This window comes from Carettochelys insculpta, chromosome 24 (assembly GCF_033958435.1).
Source record: "Carettochelys insculpta isolate YL-2023 chromosome 24, ASM3395843v1, whole genome shotgun sequence".
NCBI classification, from domain to species: domain Eukaryota; kingdom Metazoa; phylum Chordata; order Testudines; family Carettochelyidae; genus Carettochelys; species Carettochelys insculpta.
The window spans coordinates 6,606,239-6,626,327 of record NC_134160.1 but is presented as its reverse complement, the minus strand read 5'-3'; the positions used below and the strand labels follow the sequence as shown (position 1 = coordinate 6,626,327).

At 47.8% G+C, this 20,089-nt stretch overlaps 1 protein-coding gene across 1 annotated transcript in view; it reads right to left on the bottom strand.

Moving 5' to 3' along the window:
* The window catches only part of NHSL3 (NHS like 3), a 58,118-nt gene extending 49,855 nt beyond the window's left edge, over window positions 1-8,263 (bottom strand). The window contains exon 1 of the mRNA XM_074976328.1: window positions 7,573-8,263. Coding sequence (XP_074832429.1) covers window positions 7,573-7,852 — 280 coding nt within the window. The 5' untranslated portion in view covers window positions 7,853-8,263. The remainder of the gene's footprint in view (window positions 1-7,572) is intronic.
* Between the last annotated feature and the right edge of the window lie 11,826 nt (window positions 8,264-20,089).

Sequence of the window (20,089 nt, the reverse complement as noted above, 5' to 3'; positions counted from 1 at the left end):
TGTCTTTTGGTTCCAAAAGAGGCCTGCGGGAAGGGGATTGTTTTCCATGAGGATTACTCCCTGGCTCCCCAAGAGCAGAGGGCTGACTGGTGCTCAGGCTCTGGTTCCCCAAAAACACAGAGCTGGTAGGTAACAGTATAAGATCCACCTTCCCCAAAAGGTTCCCCAGTTCCTAAGGAATCTAAACCCTTCCTCCCTACACCATCATCTCAACCACACATCAAGACTCTGAAGTTCTGCCTGCCTATCCAGCCATGCATGTGGAACTGGAAGCATTTCAGAGAATGCTACCATAGAGGTCCTGGATCTCAACCTCTTTCCTAGCAGGCTAAATTTGGCCTCCAGAACCTATTTCCCACCTTTCCCTATGTCATCAGCATCTACATGGACCATAACCACCGGCTACACCCCAGCACTACACATAAGTCCGTCTAGATGTCTTGAGAGATCCGCAAACTTTGCACCAGGCAGGCAAGTCATCATATGATTCCCCTGCTCATCCCAAACCCAGCTGTCTATGCTTCTAATGATTGAATCCCCCAATACTAACACCTGCCTTTTCCCAATGACTGGCGTTCCCTCCACTGCAAGGGAATCCTCAGTGCAAGAGGATGCCACGACATCACCCAGAAGGAGGGTCTCCTTCCCTGAGCCCTTCACCCTCCTCATCGACACAGGGGCCATCTGAATGGAGGTGGGACAGTTCTTCAGTGTCCCAGAAAGCCTCATCTACGTACCTCTCCACCTCCTTTAGCCCCTCCAATTCAGCCACCCTGGCCTCCAAAGCCCATACACACAGTCTCTGAAGGCCAGGAGCTCCTCGCTTTGAATGCACACATATGCCGCCTGTCCATAAGGCAGGTAGTCACACATGCCACGTTGGATGCAACAAACAGGAAAACCCCCACACTACTGCTGGGTTTCTGACTGCATTTCCTCCTACAGATTAGGTTATTGATGGGATTTTTCTTTAAATCGGGTGATTTTTGTGTTAATTTGATTTAAAAGAGGTTTTAATGAATGCCAAATGCACCTAACCCCCTTGCAAACTCCCACACCAAACTCCCCGTTAGATCAGCTCCCTGGTCGCGCGGCCAGTCTTCCTTATAGCCCTGCCCACTGGTTTGGGTTTGATCAGCGAACAATGAGTTAGGCTTTAAAGCCTCATTAAGAATGCTCACAGCTTCCAACTGCTGACCTCAGCACAAGGTCCTTCAAACAAACCCAGCACCAGGAGGGGCATGGGATCTAGTGGTTAGAGTGAAGGGCGGCTGGGAGGCATGATGCTTGGGTTAGGCATGTCCCAGGTTGGAGCCCCGCCTGCCCACTTGGGTTCTGTCCCACTCAGGCTGTGCCCTAGCCCCACCCCACTCCTTGGCTTCCGCCCTCCCCCAGGAAGGGGGTGGGAGCATAGCCTAGTGGTTAGAGTATTGAGCTGGAAACCAGGAGGTCCCAGGCTCCAGCATCGCCCCCTCACTTGGGCTCTGTCCCTCCAGGCCAGGTCCTATCCCCACTCTCCCTTGGGCTCCACCCTCCCCAGGGAGGGAGGTGAGAGCATAGTCAAGCGGTTAGAGCAGTGGGCTGGGAGCCAGGAGTCCTGGGTGCAGGTGAGAGTCTAGTTATTTAAAATGTTTGTAACATCAACTCCTTCAGTCTTATCGTTCCTCAGTTACGCTCTATTCCGGTGGACTTCCCAAAATGAAGTGTAGGAACACACGAACTTTCACATCCGTGCCAAAGGTTAAAATGGGAGAGGTTAACTATTGGGGTGCATTTGCAACCACAATTTTTCTTAATGCTTTTCTTCTTTCCTCTCCCAAGTGAAAAATCCATCACCACTCCTGGAGAAACTGACTACCTGCAGGAAACAGTGAATCTGACTACGACCGCAGTTCATTCAAATGCTCAGGGTTCAGTGGTTCGGACGCTAGCCTGACAATTGAGAGCAAATTGTTGCTTCATCATAAATATCTTCTCACTTAATTTCTCCATGCCTCAGCTCCCTGTTTCAAAACAGGATAACAACACTGTCCTACCACATACCTGTGTTGTGCAGGTAAATATACAGTAAACTCTTTCATATCTGGCATTCTATTATCCAGAACTTTCAAATAACTGGCATTTTAACCATAAGTCAATTTGTTACATTTTCTGTAAGTACAGTATAGTGAAAGTAAATACAAATAAATGCAGCAAATACAGTACAAGTTTACAGTGTATAATACTGTTGTTGGTAAATAGAGTACTCTGCATACATTTGTTTGTTTCTTAATATCTAATCTTGGTTTTCTTTAGTGTCATGTGTTGCTAGGTACAGCTCTCTATCATGCAGAATATTTGAATATCGGGCAACCTCCCAGTCCCGAGGCAGCCGGATATGAAAGCGTTTACTGTATCAAAGCCTCTGAAATGCTCAAACACCACAGTAATGAGGCCATATAAATACCTTAGACAGACTGACTAGATGAGATGGACTAACTGAATAAATGAGAAATATTATTGGCTCATCTCATTTCCAGTAATCTCACATGTTATTTGTAACAGCAGTAGGTAAATTATTGTCAGACAAAAGCATGGTGATGGAGTCCCTTTGATTAGACTGTATTCCTAATACTGTGGTAACCCTAATGGGTTAACTAGACTGACGGTCCCCTTCCATGCCCCAGGTGCCAACAAAGATTACAGTGACTGGATTTATTTCTTTTAATAAAGAGAAGAGAGGAACTTGACCAAGCAGCTGTACAGAAGATTTTGCTGTTCAAAAGTAACAGTAGGGGCAATAGCTCTGTACAGACAGGGAGCATCTTGGACAGCACAAGGCCTCAGCCAATAATGCAATAAAAAAGCAGCCATCAGAGGACATGGGAAAAAGGTATTTCAAGCCATGTTGACAAAGACACAAGGTTGCAAGTTTCAAACCAGCAGAAGGAAATGCCTTTTCTTGCAGCACAGTTAGCTTGTGAGCTCCTTGCAATGAGGGATCATGGCAGCCAAGAGCTTTTTGTTCTATTTTTAAAGTTCGGACTTGTTTATTGATAATTAGAACCTCCAAGGATACAAAAGAGGATTCTTAAAAACTTTTGGAAGAGATCGAATACTCCTTTTCTTCGAGGCACAAGGCACCCTCTGACTGTGGGGGGAAGGAAGAAAGTTTCCCTAAGGGCAGGTGACCCTAGACATGCCTCCTGACAGATTAATTTCACCTCTCTCTGCTGCAGGTCAGCTGGTACTGGTCTGTCAGAGACAAGATATTTGACTAGATGGATCACTGAGCTCTCCAGTATGGAATTCCTGCATGTTTAAGTTTCCATTATTTCAATGCTCAACCATCCAGGCTCTAATTTACACCCAAATCGTGAACACACAGAGATCAAAGCTCAGGGGGATTGGATCCTGACCTAAACTTGACCCATGCCCTCCCTTGATTTCACTGCAATGATCTGCTCGCTTCTCAGACCCTGTGCACCCCTGCTGGCTTCTAACATACATCTCCACCCCTTCCACTGGGGAGAAGGCCTCTTATTCCAGTATGAACAGAGGAGCAGAGGCAATACTTCCCAATTCACCCCAGCCACCCAACCATTTACCTAATCTAAGGATTCATAATGTGCAAGGAAGTGAGAGGGTGAAGAGACCCATAACCCTGCAACTGCATCTCTGTGGCACAGGATTCCCTGCTGATCTTTCAAACGAGGTGACTGAGTAACAAATTGGTAGATGGATTTTAATGCTGTAAAGTATTGCACATTGGAAAACATAATCAAAGATATGTACAAAATGATGGGGACTAAATTAGCTATTGCCACTCAAGACAGAACAACAAGAAGACCTGTGGCACCTTACAGATTAACAGATTTTTTGGCACACAAGCTTTTGTGGGCAGACGTGCTTCATCTTTGCCCACAAAAGCTTACGCTCCAACAATCTATTAGTCTATGAGTTGCCACAGGACTTCTCATTGCTTTTGCACATACAGACTAACATGATTACCCCTCTGCTGCTTGTCACTCAAAAAAGAGATTTTTGGAGTCATTGTGGATAATTCTCTGAAAACATCCACTCAATGTGCAGTCGCACACAAAAAAGCAAATATAGCGTTAGGCATCATTAAAAAAGAGAGAGAGAATAAGACAGAGTCTTACTCCTGCTGTGTAAATCCATACTGCACCCACCTCTTGAACACCATGAGCATAGGGAGCCACCTCTTCTCAAAAAATACATCGTGGCATTGGAAAAAGTTCAGAAATGGGCAACAAAAATGATTAGGGATATAGAATGGCTACCATATGAGGAGAGATTAGAAAGACTGGGGGTTTTCAGCTTAGAAAAGAGGAAAGTAAGGGAGGGATATGATAGAGGTGTATTAAGTGATGAGTGGTGTGGAGAAAGTAAGTAAGGAAAAGTTATTTACTTGTTCCCACAACATAAGAACTAGGGGTCACAAAATGAAAGTAATAGGTCGGTTTAAAATCAACAAAAGGAAAAATTTCTTGATGCAATACACAGTCAACCTGTGGAACTCCTGGCCAGAGGATGTTGTGAAGACCAAGACTTTAACGGGGTTCAAAAAAGAGCTGGATACATTCATGCGGGATAGGTCCATCAATGGCTCTTAGCCAGATGGGTAGGAACGGTATCCCTGGCCTCTGTTTGCCAGAAGCTGGGTATGGGCGACAGGGGAGGGATCACTTGATGACTTCCTGGTCTGCTCATTCCTCTGGGCCACCTGGCATTGACCTCTGTTGGAAGATAGGATACTGAGCGAGATGGAAACTTGGTCTGACCCAGTGTGGTCATTTGTATGTTCTTATGTTCTGAAGCACCTCACAAAACCAGAGAAGTATGTCAAGATCAGCAGCTTGTACAGCCAGAGCCCCATGGGCCAACCCAGACCTACCTAAACAGACTAGACTGCTCCTCCAGCAGCTCTGGCCTGCAGCCTCATGCCTAAGAACTGGAAAATTGACAGGCTCAGGCACACTGTACTAATGATGAGGCAGCCTTTGTCATCCGCAAAAGGCAGGTCAGTGTTTCAGTCAGGTTACCTGACTCCAGTGCATAAGAAACTAATCAATAACTTAGCACTTCAATAGCTGTCACTTTTTCCATCTTCAAAGCGTAGCCCAAATGTCAACCGAAGAATCTTCACAGCCTCGGTAGTGATCTAGGGAAGGGTTTCCATCCTCATTTTACTGCAGATCACACCACTGTAACACAGACCATGCCTTGCCTGAGGTAAAATAACAAATCAGTAATGGAGCTGGATTTCCTTGCTTGCAGCAAAGGCTTAGTCCATGGAAATTTCACACCGCTGGAACACAAATGGACAAGCAACTGGGGCAGAAAGGGTTAAACAGGGTGCAGTCCTGTCAATGTTCCGTATTTTGGACGCGAGCATGTTATTAGAAGAGACTGATTTCATCAGGCGCGCAAACTGCAATCGTTTCACGTGTGCTCTTTCCACCACTCCGCACCTCTCCCCGTCACACCAAGAAATAGTTGCATTAAGGAAACCTGGTGAGGAGCTTTACGCAGGCGGTCCCTGCTCAACAACACACACACACACATCCCATGCAAGAGGGACACAGCAGAGCAGAGCAAGGCCTGTGGGTCTCGGGAAGTGGGGCATTTAAGGAAGTTTGAGTGAGCTGGGAGCACATATCCAGTTTATGCTTATCAAAGGGCTCGTTAGCTATGTTTGAAGACAGCATAATGCTGGAATCCTAGATGATACTGACTACATATTGCCAAATGTTTCTAAGATGGGTACTGGCTTAACCTCTCTCTTTCAGCACCCTCAGGACCTGACCCATGCTGGATGAGGGAATGTTCTGGACGATGGGAGGTCCATATTGTCTACTACATTACTAACATTTTCCTTGCTTACCAGGCTCTTAGAAGACATAAATTGCAGTTAAACAACAGTACAGAACACTGAGAGCCAGGACTGGTGGCTGGAAACAAACTTTATGGGACCGCAGGAAACTTGGTCACATCCAGGATAAGTGATCATCCGGCTAACTAAAATCATGCTGGATGACAGAGTTTGCTAGACAAGAGAGTTCCAGATTGGAGAGGTTCAACCTGTCCATACTTAATAGAATGAAAGCCAAGGTCTCCTATGTTCTAATCCTGACTGTGAAAATGATGGGCTGTACAGGCCCTGTTTTGAAGATTAAGAATGGAGTCGGGGCATTGATGGGGCATCCCTACAACTCACTGAGGAATATCACACCGGCTGGACTAGTCTATTCAGGTTCTTTTGTTTTGCCCATTACTGTGGTATCTGGTCACCTAGTGCTAGGGGAAAGCTGCAGGCAGTCATGTCTAACAGGATGTGCTCCTTGCATTTTATGAGACTTCTAAGTGAAAACTCAGCCATCCTTCAGGGATCTCTAAGTGCAACTTGCTATTCCAAGCCTCTCATCACAGGTCTCAATGTGCTTTCCAAAGTAATAAGGGACCAATAAAAGAGCAACTGAATGTTGATAAAACCAGCAATTTCCCACATTAGGATACCTGCAATTTAAAGTAATGAATGCTGAGCAAGGGAGCCAGGATGGTAATATTGGGCAATGAGTGATAGTCTGGGGCACTCCTCTGGGTGGATTATCACAGGAATCTCTATCCCCTTTCCCAAAAGGGCAGGCAGAAGAGACTGATGTTCTAACAGAGGCACTGACAAATGTAGAGCCCCTGACACCACATCCCAGCACAGGCACAAGTCAGAACTCACCAGGCTAGACGGGACAACAAGCAGCACTCCCACCCCTGCTACTTGTATACTGGGCCATATGCAAACGGAGAAAGCCCCCGTGCAAAAGACTCCAGCAAACAGCATTATTCTGCCAGGAGGGCTGCAAGAGGGAATGTAAGTGGGGTGAAGGGCTGGGTCCCTGGTAGCATGGCACCGCGGAACATCACACGCAGGAACAGTGGAGGGAATGAGAACAGCAGGGGTTCAGTAGCTGTGCCCCCTCGGTGAAGACCTGTACCCTTCAGTGAGCCAAAGGATAGAGCTGTTGATCTCCTAAGCCTTTGCCATTTCCAGCTGTGAGCTCATAGCCTGGCCTGGAAGACCTGCTGGAGCCCTGACCACCAGCCTGAAGTCATGAGCCAGAACTGCAAACACGTTACCAAGGCCAGTGGCTCAGCCTGGCTGGGGATGTTGGCAGCAGGCCGCCAGCCAGAGGCCGCACCTGGAGCAGCTCAGGCCCCGCCAGGCTGAGGAAGAGGAGGAGGAAATAGCTGGATTTGTTCCAGGTTTCTTCCAGTCTCTGTGACCTTCTGACTCAGCGGAGAAAGAACACAGCCAGTGGCCCAGCAACCTCCCTTAGGGAAGGACAGAGATTAGGAGGGCGCCTGCCACTGGCGGGTACAGGGAACTGGAACGGGCCTGCTGCAGTAGCCATAACAAGCGCACAGGCGAGGGGCGGCTAGTCCCCCGACGGGGCTCCTCAAGGCTGCCCACCAAGCAGCGCAGCGGGGCGGAAAGCCTCAGTGGCACGCGAGGGAGGGAGAAGGGACCCAGCCAGCAAAGAGCCCGTCCCCCCGCCGCAGCCCCTGCCCTACCTCTGCCCTTCTTGGCTCGCTCCTCTCGCTTCTTCCCCTTGGAGGGCGCCGGCGCCTCCCCCTCCGCTGGGGGCGCCCCATGCTGGGCGCTGGGGCCGCTGCTCTTCTTCTTCTTCCTCCTGCCCCGCAGCCAGCCGAAAGCCCGGCGCAGGCCAGACTTGGGCTTCTTCTTCTTCGGGGGCCCCTCGGCGGCAGGCCCGCCCCCCTTCTCCTGCCCTGCCGCGGGGATCCACGTGTCCTCCGCCGCCGCAGGTGCAGCCTGCGAGCGCCTCCCGGCCATCTCCGGCCAGGGGAGGGTGGCTCGGAGGAAGCCCGGCTTCCCGGCGGGGAGAGCTCGCCTGGGCTACGCTCCGGCCGCGGGAGCCCCCGAGCGGGGCGAGCTCCCCATCCGGGGTGGGGGGACGCGCCCCCGGGGCCAGCCTCCTGCGCCCCACGCTGGAACCCCCGCGCCCAGGCCCCTCACCTGCGCCGGCCCGGGGCTGGGCTCCCCTCCCCTCCCCCGCGGGACTCGCCTGCTCCGGGGCCCCGCCGCGCCAAGGGAGCCGCCGGGAAAGTTTCTCCTGGACGGACGGGCGGGGCCTGCGGAGCGCGCTGGGGTGTGGAGCGACTCTGCCCCGGCCCCTCTCCCCGCCTCCCCGAGCGCGCTCAGCCCGGGGCCGGCGCGCCTCAGCCCGCGCCCGGCGCACCGGAGCGGGGCCCGGCCCGGCCCGAACCGCCCATCCCGGCCCGCTGCCCGGGGACCGCGGCGGCGGGCGGGCGGGGGGGGACAGGGCAGCGGCCTTGGCCAGCAGGGGCTGAGCCTGGGGGGGGGTCTGAGGAAGGGGCGGGGCGTGCGCCAGAGGAGGGCTGGGGTTGGGGGGGGACAGCAGGGGCGGGCTAAGATTAGGGGGTTAATCTCCGCGCGGCTGGGGAAGGGTTCCCGAGGCAGCTGCAGCCCGGGAGCCGGCTGGGGAGAGAAACGCCCCATTGGGACGGAGTCTGATCAGAGGGGAGCGGAGGGGGGACTCATCCACCGCAGGATGCAGGGCCTGGCTCGGGACGGGGTGTCACCCACCCCCACCAGCCCACTCGTCCCTCTGCTTCCCCGGCGCGCTGGCCCCTGGTGTGTGTTGCCGGGGGGGGGGGGGGTGTCTCCATTGAGATGCTTCCTTTGATTAGGGGCTGTCTTTTTATTGTCCTTTTCCACTAAACTGGCTGCTCAGCACCATCCCGGGGGAACCTGGCACATTTCCAGCATCCCTTGAAAAACCGCCTCTCGCATTCCAGCCAGGGCGGGTCAGTTATTGAAATATCAGCCCCGCAGTTCCAGCATTACAATGGAAGTGAGGGAAGAGTCTCTTGGATGAAGCTGGGGACTGAGAGCTTACAGCTGAAAGACCGGGGGTTCTGCTGCTGAGGTCGTGGACAGGAGCGTAGTCTAATGGTTAAAGCAAACTGGGTGTTCCATCTGTCTAATCTTCTGCCAATCTGTGAGATATCAGAGCACCTCCTGAATTCTTGAAAGATTGTGGGCAGGTCTGCACCCATAGGTGCTGGAACAAGGGTGGGTGGCGGGTACTGTGACTGGAAATGTTTTTCATTATATACAGGATTTACTGTTTGGTTCAATGGCTCATGGCACCTCCACTATAAAAATTACATCTCAGTTACTTAGGGTGACCAGACATCTTGATTTCCTAGAAACAAGCAGTCCTGCAGCACCTTAAAGACTAAAATTTATTTATGAGGTCATGAGCTTTTGTGGGTAAGACCCCCTTCTTCAGATTCAAGAAGTGGGTCTTACCCATAAAGGCTCATGACCTCATAAATAAATTGGTTAGTTTTTAAGGTGCTGCAGGACTGCTTATTTTTTGGGAAGTGACAGACTCACAGGACAGCTACCCCTCTGAGACCATCTCAAAAACGGTAAGCGAAAACATTTTAAGTTGCACACCTCACCTTACAGGACTGTACACAATCTTCACAAGAGAGGTAAGTTACATAGAACAACAAAGTCAGTGCAAGGAAATTAGGAGGGAGAGATTACTTCCGGTTTCATGATTGTTTTTTCCCTTTTTATTGCAGGCAGCCTGGTAGGACACCAGTGCTTTGAACACAACTCCTGCCACTCGATGATATCCTGAAAGCAAAGCAGAGTCCTATTGTTCATGAATGACGACAAAGCTAATAAAGGGTACACTTTCTGAGTATTACAGGCAAACTGGTGGCCTAGGCGGGACCAGAACCATTAACCCTTTGTTGGTCATTCATTCCTAGGAAGTGCTCTGTGTCAAATTCCTGGCTGTCCTTGTTTCAATGGGAAAATAAAATGATAGTGGGTCTTTAGTTGTATGATGCAGTTTTATTACACAGTATTCATGAAATAAGTAAATGTAAGATACGCCATGAGAAGAAAATTTCTGCCTTTCAAGTGTAAAAAGCCCACACCGAGCACAGCAAAGTTTACTTGCATTGTGTATTTCTGTCAGTAGTACAACTAAGTGTATCCAAAGCTAATGTTCAGACACTGTGGTAATGAAAGCCCTATAAATATCTACTGGAAACAGTTTAATCCCAGACAAACTTACAACTCTCATCATGCATCCACCTCTGCATGAGGAACACAAACAGTTCCAGACAGACACAAAACATTTCAGGGAAGGGGAATGTCAAAGCAGGCTGCCAAAATAGCTGCAGTGGGAGTGTTGTGTATGTGAGCCAGAAGGATTGCTTGAATCATGCTCTGCTCTCTCAAGATTCCATTCATCTCCTGTTGATGCATCCTGAAGCCTCCAAAGGAGCTGTTATGCATCCTGTCAGAGCTATTAGTTGGCTGATTTTTGACATGATACATTGTGGTGGCTAGCAATACATCCTGTCAGCCTGCAGCTTGCAATATTCCTGGGTTAAAACTGAGAGGCCGGCTACAAACCTTGCAAGAAAGCAGAAAGCGCATTTTTTGTGTTACCAGGCTACGTAACAAACAGGTAATCTATACATAGGTTATTGTGCAGATGTATTTTTCTTAACTGTGTAGGCTGCTTGATTGCTCTTTACAATGCAACCTTTCATAGAGACTCATAATAGTCTGCCCAAATACCAATGACTTTTGCCAACATCTAGAAACAGCGAGAAAGATTTTAAACCTCACCCTCCGGAAACTAGCCCCCGTCTCCTCTGAGCTTCCCTGTGCTTGTTTGTAGAGGCCTGCAAATCTGCAGATATCAGTGGACCATTTTTGCAGATTAGATGAGGATACAGATTTTCTACATATCTGTTTCCTGGATCTACTTCATTCACATGGTCAGTTCTTAGGGTGTGTATTCTGTGGTTTGTATAATGCTGAGTGTCTTGTTTAACACAGTGCTCCGCAACCTGTGTGCCAGGGTGGGAGTCTAGTGGAGGGAGGTAGGAGCCAGGAGTCCCAGGTTCTATCTCCCCAAGGAGCAGGGGGGAGTGCAGCCTAGTGGTTAGAGCAGGCAGCTGTGAGCCAGGACTCTTGGTTTCTATCCCAGTGAGGTAGAGTCTAGTCGAGCAGGGGGCTGAGCGCCAGGACTTTTGGGTTCTATTCTAGAGCAGGGTGCTAGAGGGCCTGGTTCTGGGGAAAGGGATTGGGTTATATATTTTGGGCATGCTGTGAAATTAGTGCTGAAGTGTGCTACGAGGTGAGAAAACTTGCTGAGCGCTGGTTTAACAAATACATGAAAAAGATTCTGTACTGGAAATGTGGATACTGATTGTGTATTCTGGGTCCCCTTCTCCTCCCGCAGCAGGGCTCAGACTCCCCCCTGCACTGTTCCTCCTCTTCAACTTCTTCAAACCTTAGCTCTCCACTATAATATTTAAACTAGATTTTCTAATTGCTCCTAGTCTGGGCCCTTGGCTTGCCTTTTTACCCTTACCCTTCAATAACATTTTAGATAAAGTGTTGTATTTATCCCCTTCCATTTTTCCCCCTTTCCACCAAAAGGTGTGTGGCCTAACTACTAACCCCTGCAACAGAATTCATTCCACCTGAACTACTGTGGTATTAGTGGCAACCTGGACATAAATATCAGTGTACTCGCAGGACTGCATCATGACTCCACAATGATGGATTTCCTGCAAATCCTGGCCCCTCCTAAGGCCACCCACTCCCAGAGGAAGCAATGATTACATGCTGATTTCACATCTGAAATCAGGTCTACATGAGACCTTAAAGTCGGACATAGATATGCAATTCCTCTCACTGAAATTGCATAGCTGTAACCAATTTATCTACGATCGACTTACCTGGCCATCCTCACTGAGGGAGGTCAAGAGGAGAAACTCACCTGTCAACCTCCCTTATTCCTTGCAAGACTGAGTATAGGTGTCAACCCCTGATAGGTTGATTTCACACAGTTCTGGTATGGCTGTGGTTTGAAGAAGCAGGTCTGTCCCACGAAAGCTCACCTAATAAATTATTGTTAGTCTTTAAAGTGCTACTTGACAGCTTTTTTGTGTTGATAGTATATAGACTAGCACGGCTTTCTCTCTGTCACTATCCCCACTAGGTGCAAGAAATCAAACCCCAGAAGACTGACCCTGACCAGGGTGATCTACCGGGTAGTGTAGACATACCCTGAGAACCAGCTGTGAGGGTTCTACCCACAAAGCATACGTTGTGTGTCCATGAGGCCCTACCAATGCCACCTTACACGGATCTGGGGTGTAAAAACATAATAAATGAGTTTGTCATGAAAAGTGCATGTGACTAATTTAAAAATAACTGAACTATGCAGGGTAAAAGGTAATCCTAATTAGTGCTGCCTTTTTTAAAAAAAAAATAATAAACATCTGCTAATGACTCACTGGCCTTCCAAAAAGCCTATGTATTTTTCACATCTTTCCCTTCATCAAGTAGCAACTGAACCAATTTTAAAATATCTTTGCACTCAGTTACAGGGCATTGTCCAAGGCATGATGAAAATAAAAAAGAGTAACCATTTGCCTGCAGGGAAAACTATCCCATTAGATGTGCTAAAGAGGCAAATGAGGATGAAAACATCCTCTCTCTGATGATTTCAACAGAGTGACAAAAATGCTCATGAAGTAACTGCAGCCATTACATCAGTCTCATTTTACAGGTATGGCCTGAATCCCAAATTAAAATAACTGTACCTAGTCCTGTGTCTAGGGCTGTTCAGTACAATACAAGAGATTCAAGTGCTGTAAAAGTGGATTCACTCTGGCCAGACCTTTCCACAAGGGTCATCTTGGGCTTTCTGCCCTTTCTCTCCTCCGCCTTCTCCCACCCCCCTGCTCATCTATTGTTATTGTCCTATTCATGGCACTAGTTAGGGAAGTGAAGTACCAGTATTGCTGACCTGCTTCCATGACACAGCTGGAGTAGACAGCCCAGCACTATAAGAAGACCACTTCTTCCTCTCAGAAAAGACCTGGGTGTTTGTGGGGGCAAGGAGGGTAATAGTCATTTTTCCCTACAAGCCCTGCCGAGTCCCACAAGGATTCTTCTGCCTAGTCATCTGCAGTGTTTACAAGAGGCAGCTGGAACGGTGGTGTGAGGCTGAGGCTTCCACCGCCAGCAATACACTCATAATACCCAGCTGTGTAATTCATTTTCTGCAGCTGCAGCCAAGACCGTTGCAGGATCTTACAGTGCCTAGCAGAGACCAGTGTCTGGATAAAAAGCAGCTGGCTCCAACTCAACCCAAGCAAGACCAAAGTGATACCAGTTGGGAGAGGAAAATGTTTCCTGGCTCAAGCCAGGACACTGGCCTTCCCTCCAACTACAGGCATCTACCCCTCATTTATTAGGGTGATGCAAAGCCTCAGAGTCCTGCTGGACTCATCATTAACCATGGTTAACTAGGTAGTGACAATGTCAAGTGACACATTGCAGTGTCAGCTTGCTAGGGGACATTGCCCTTGCCCCCCAATGAGCCATGCATTTATTATGCCAGCTGGACTTCTGTGACTTTATCTGGAGCTAAAAGCAGGAGCAAGAGCTAGACCAGTTTGCGCAGTACATAGCAACCTGCCCCAGTACTGAGCCCAGCCACTGATGTCACATCACTCCTGTGCACCAATTCTTCCTTGATGACTTCCAAGCAACATCTGCTGCCTGTTCAAGGGGAGGGGTCTGATGTACAAAGCTGTTGGTGGGTGAGGACTCAGTTACATCCATGCTCAAATCTCCCATCCAAGAGCCAAGTATTTTGTCTGGGACAAAACAGTTGACAAAGCCCAGGACAAGGAGCATGAGGGAAAAAGCTAAAGCATACTTGTTCCTGGGGGTCTGACCATGGATTGAGCTAGCAGTGGACAGCTGAGCTCACTGCAGGATCCTCCTTCGTGACAGCGGTTTCTCGCAACAACAGAACGTTTTCTTTGCTATTAAAACTCCAGACACACCCAAGTCAACCATCATTAACCTTGGGACAGGAGAAGAGCAAATTTCTCTGAATGTTATTAGTCTTTGCAGTGCAGCTCCAAAAGACCAATGCAGCATTTAAGAGGCTTTAGGGATTGGAGGTCAATAAAAAAACATAAGACGAATGGCGTTCAGATGCTTTTTGCTAGGTTTTGTTGCCTCATTCCTATAACACTCCTTTCCCCCAACACATTACAGATTTTAGGTATCACTACGGCCTTCGGTATCACAGCATTTGAGTCTCTCTCTTTTGAATGCTTTCATCTTCACAAGACTGACTCTCACACTCTCTCTCTCTCACTCTCTCTGTCACACTCTCTCGCTCTCTCATATCCCCGTTTCACAGATCAGGAAACCAGGTACAGAGAGATCTACCCAAACTTCTACAGAATAAGGTGAAATAAACACTGCATCTGGGACTCAGCCCCCAGGCTGAAAACCATATCGCTGCCCCCAAATTAGCTCTGATCTTGCCTGCTCATCACTAATCTCATGGTCCCAGAGAGTAAGGTTGGGAGAGGATATACACTGTGTTAGAATTCCCCTTTGAAATTCAGACACACAGAGGTTGACTTCTCGCTTGTACTTTGAAACTTGTGGTCAATTTTTAAACTAAGAATGTTGCTCTCTGTTTCTGGTGTGCTGGCTGACCTGAGATGTTACATTAGGAATAAGAGACAGGTCTGGTCGTTGCTGAAGCTTGAATGAACCTGCTGTTTTCTCCCTCTGGCAAGGATCATCTTTAAGTCAGGTAGATCTTTACTAGCGAAGAGGTAAAAATGAAATGGCAGCAACAGGAATGGGAACAATGGGTCAGAATTTTACTGTCTTCTTTCTGTGCATGGGCAGTTGAATTTCTTACTCGTCTGATAGCTCCGAAGCCACAAGAGGTGGGATTGTTGAACGTATTTAGGCATCTAAAGATGCAGGTGGGCAGTTGCTGGAATTTTCAAATACACTTTGGTGCCTAACTCCCACTACTCTGCTCAGCCTGCTCTGCTGCCTTTGAAATTCCCAATAGCTGCCAATCCACATCTTCAAGCATTTAGGTACCTTTCCGAATTTGGCCCAAGGCCTCTGTTAACAGCATACATAGAATAGTAATAGAGAGATAGCTGTGCTGGTCTGTCCTCCAACAAAACAAAGCAGCAGATACATAGCACTTTAAAGACTAACAAAATGATTTATTCGGTGATGACCTTTCATGGGACGGACCCCAGGGTAGGAGCAACAGTGGGTCCATCCCAGGAAAGCTCATCACCAAATAAATCATTTTGTTAGTCTTTAAAGTGCTTAATTTCTGCTGCTTTGTTTTGTTAGCATAGGTAGAGTACACCAAGAGATAATGCCTGCTGCTGACTCCCCAAACATTATTCAATCAGCGTACTTAGTGAGGCTTATCTAGTCCTGCTCCAGCTCTCGCTACTGAGACTCCCAGCAAGGTGAGTCAGCTGCATTGGAAGAACTCCTGCCCCCATGTAAAGTTTCCAGAGTAATGCAAAAACAGGAGACTAAACAGGAGCCAGGGTGTGGAGTGTGTGTCCCTGACTTTCAGGCTGAGCTGAGCTTGGCCAGAATGGGCTGCAAAAATAACTGTATATCACCTTTCTATTCTTTCTCTCATGATGAGGCTAGTTCACGCCACACTACAGGTTGGAGCAGCTTCAAGGCAGCTCTGATTTATGGCAGCTGGTGATGGCCCCCAATTGGCTGTTAGATCATATGGGGATTATCAGAGAGCAGCAGTGAACTCTCCTCTCACTGGGCCCTGTCCCCACATTAGCTGGGCAGCTCTGGACTTCTCCAAAGTGGTAAAAAGGGGCTACAGCATGAGCCAGATCCAGCTGTATAGCCTCTCTTCTCCATCTGTCCAGATGTTCCCCTTTAAAATATGTGCTTTTAGAACAGCACACCCTAAAATGAATCTCATTCGAATGATGAAGTCTCTGAGCCTCTTGATTCCTCAATGTCACAGATCATGGGGAGCACCAGGCCCTGCACCCCCATTCACAGTCAGATGTGACTCTCATTCAGCAGGGAGAACAGAAGGTTTATTAGTCAACGGGACCACAGCATAGAACAGACTTGTCAGCACAGAAACCAGGAGCACCCCGACAGCCCAGTTCTAACACAACCAACCAGGCCCCTCCTCCCGCCTTTGTCCTGTTTCTGTGAGAAAAAAGGTGTCACCTGGTTGTTTAGGTTGAAAATGGCATGAAAGCCCATTGTGTAGGTGTAAGAAGTCATCACACAGAAACACACATCAACTATGCACTGATGCTCTACCTAGAGAAACTGAGGCACACACCTCCAGTTACTACAGAACAGTAGGAAACACATGCCACCTAACTAGGGGACTAAAATCCTCACACACACACACACACACACACACACCCGTCTCCCACTATGTTTCTCCCTCATGTGGGCACCAAAGGGGCCATCCTCCTTGGACCAGCTGTCTCTGCTTTGTCTACCTCAGCCTCATTACTCAGTAACACCCACTTTGTAACCTGCATGGAAGTGGCAATACAAGGCCCTTGCTCAGATCAGGAGACACAGTTGTTCTTCCACTTTGACCGGGACACTGACACCCACCTACTCTGCTCAGGACACCTCAGCTTTTCATCTCCTAAGTCACAGCAAACATCTTGTAGGTAAGTCTAAAGAGCTGGAAAGAATCCATCCACAATTCCTGTTAATTTTTACCTACATTTCTGTCCTCACCCAGCCTGTGTGTGTAATGCAATTTGATCTGTGTCCTGCCCAGACAGGCCCTTGCTCTGGGTTCCTCTGCAGCTGGGTGTGCCGGCTGAAAAAAAAATGCCACGGCGACTCAGGGCCCAAGAGGTGTTGCTGATATTTCTGTGCCTGCTTTGGAAACAACCATTTTGCAGCAAGGGAACTGGCAGTATTGGGAACAGTCCGTCCTGGACACATCCTCAATGCAGTTGCCCCAACAGATGGAAAAACTGAGTCATGAGACTTTTAGACAAGCATTCAGGCACTGCAATAGCCATGCTAGCTGGGAACCCAGACTACCTATGAATCATTGAAACTGTTCAGGATAGGAAATGTCTCATGGTTAAACAACAGAGCCTGGCTGTCAAATCCCTGGATTCTCTTCTCCATTATGCCCCTGATTTGGGTGAGCCACTTACTTGCTCAGTGCCTCGGTTTACCCATTTTTTAAAATGAAAACAGTTAATACTTAACAGGAGCATAAAGGTTACCAAATTAATGCTAATCAAGTAATTAATGTAATTTATCCAGGGACAAAAATTCATATTCAGTCACATATGATTTAGTAAGTAGACTGTATTAGTACCTGGGAATCCCACTCAGAGACCAAAACCCATTGTGCTTAGTGCAGTACACACAGAACAAAAAGACAGACCCTCCCCCAGAGAACTGACATTCTAAGCAAGGGGTAGTTCACAGATGGGCTGGGAGCCAAATCTAGACCACCAGATGCTTTCGAATAGAGGACAAAAACTTTTTGTTTACTCATTATCTTTACTGTTATTATTTTTGTATTAATTTTCTCTGGAGCCTGGAACTTGACCCTATCTGGAACAAGAAATTTGGACCTTGACAGAAAAGACTTGATTACCCCAGGCTAAGCAATCACTGATGCATTGGCTTAGTCCTACAGAACCACTGTCACTTGGGGCAAGCTTTACAAACTCTGGTGACATTTCTCCATGTTGCAGGGCACAAAAACACTAGAAGGGGCAGGAGTGGAATACTCCCAGTGAAAAGGGCTCTACACCATGATTGCACCAAACTACTATGGGGGTTGGGCAGTGGGGACAGGACAGCACAGAGCTCAGACCACTGGTGCTCTCTGGTGATCCCCATCTGATCTAACAGCCCTTTGTGAGTCATTACCGGCTGGCATAAGTTGGAGCTGCCCGGAGGCCATTCTAACTTCTTATCTGAATGGGTTTTTCCCAAGCATTCCAAAATCATGAGTCAGACCCCCACCGAAATCATGTGACTGACTAAAATTCAGGAGGGTTTTTGGGAGAAGGTAAATAATAAATTCTTTCCCTTTGCCTTCTGGCATTGGAGCTTTTCAGCTGCACTTGGGGTTGTATTTTAAGGTTCCCTCTGCAACCACTGGGACTAAAAACTTACAGTTCATTTTTTAAAGGAGGCTGAGACTCATGAACTCACCTGACTCCAACAGTGGGGGCCTTAAAGAAAACATCAAAGTCTCAAGGCTTGTCTATGCTACCGGGAAGATCCACCTGTGCAGGGTCAATCTTCTGGAGTTCGATTTCATGTGCCTGGTAGAGATGCGTGAAATCAAGCTGTCTGGGGTTGGCAGATTTCCTCTGCGCTCCTTGCTATCTCAAGGAGTAAGGGAGGTCAGTGGGAGAGTTTCTGCCATCAACCTCCCTCTGTGTAGATGGCCATGTAAGCTGACTGCAGACAAGTCAATTCTAGCTACGCAATTGCGGTAGCTAGAATTGCATATCTGCAATCAACCTACCTGCCTAGTATGGACCAAGGCTGAGATTCATGATGGCCACACTGCCACCAGCACAGAACAACTGGAGCAGCTACATGATAGCCCAACTCACTCCCTCAGGGGCGTCAGGAAGTAAACAGACCACACCCTTCTACTGGTATTCTTGGCTTCCTCAGCTCCATAAGACCCTACAAACAGAGACGGCTACAGGGTACCCAAGTAGCTCCACAACACAGGGATTACAAAGGAAGATTAAAGCCCCTTTACCTCACCCATTCTCACTTGCTATTCCTGTGCTCAGCTCAGGGACAGACTAACAAAGAATTGGGACCCCTCGTTTTTGCTTCAGGAAAGTTGTATCTGGTCTGTGCAGGACACATAAGCCCCATGTAGCAGGGACAGCATCTTTCACTGGGTTTTGTACAGCACCAGGCATGCTGGCCGAGATCTCTAGATAATCACGCTAAGCACAGAACAGGGGTTTTTTTCATTACAGTGATCAGAAAGCAAACACTGTGAACATACAGCAAACATACTCACGGTGAAAGTACAGCAAGGGTGAACAGTCTCGGAGATGGCAGAAATCCCACTTAAGTTTATAGATACTTCGCAGAGTGTTTTTTTCTCTTTCCTTCTTCCCTATTTAACTGATTCCTCAGTTTTTTTCTCTCAGTAATTTTCCAGCTCTGAAGAAGTAGGTCTGTCCCACAAAAGCTCATCACCTAATAAATAATATTGTTAGTTTTTAAGGTGCTACTGGACTGCTTTCTTTGTTTTATACAGCAAGGGATTTGTCAAGGGGTTGGAAAGCTAGGTAAGTCTGCAATTTAGAAAGGTGTTTTATAAAACAACGTTTGAAAAACTGATTCCATTCAACTGCCATGTGCACCACCTGTGCCCGTTTATAAAACCGGCATGATGACAGGGCCCCTATCTGGTAAGGTGATTCAAAGCACAGTTTCAGGGTTAAACGTTATTTCCTTCCCCACCTCTAGTGATTGCACCAGCATGTAAGTGTGTAAACAGCAGCATTTTCCATTCTAAATCGGGTTGCTTCATTCAGTGATATTCAGACCAGGGCTGCTGATGCCCCACTTTATAGCTGGGTAAGTGATTGTATTGTCACAGCTGCTGAATAGTATCCTCACTGCATGAATCATTCAGGCCAAGGGAGCAGATTAGAGAGAACACGGCTTCTGTTTACACACAAATAGCTTGTAATTCACTAAACAACAGGCAGGAAACAGAAAAAAAGTACATGACATTCTAGAAGGGCTGCCTGACCACCTTTGTGGTTTTCAACCTTTTTTTAATTCAATTTGCAGACCCCTTTGGAAATTTCAGACAGTCTGTGGTGCGCTGGTTGAAAATTACTGTTATGGGGTACAGGTTGAGCCTCTCTCATCCAACACCTTCCGTGCCTGACCAGTGCTGGATGGGAGAATTTGCCAGCTTATGGGAAATCAATATTGTTTAGTAGCATTACCAACACTTCCACTGCTGACTGGGCTCACAGAAAACATTTAGGGGTAAATGAAAGCTAAATAAAAGCACAGAACACTTAGAGCCAGGACTGGTGGCTGGAAATAAACTTTATGGGACCACAGGAAATTTGGCCACACCTATAAGTGGTCATCCAGCTAATTAAA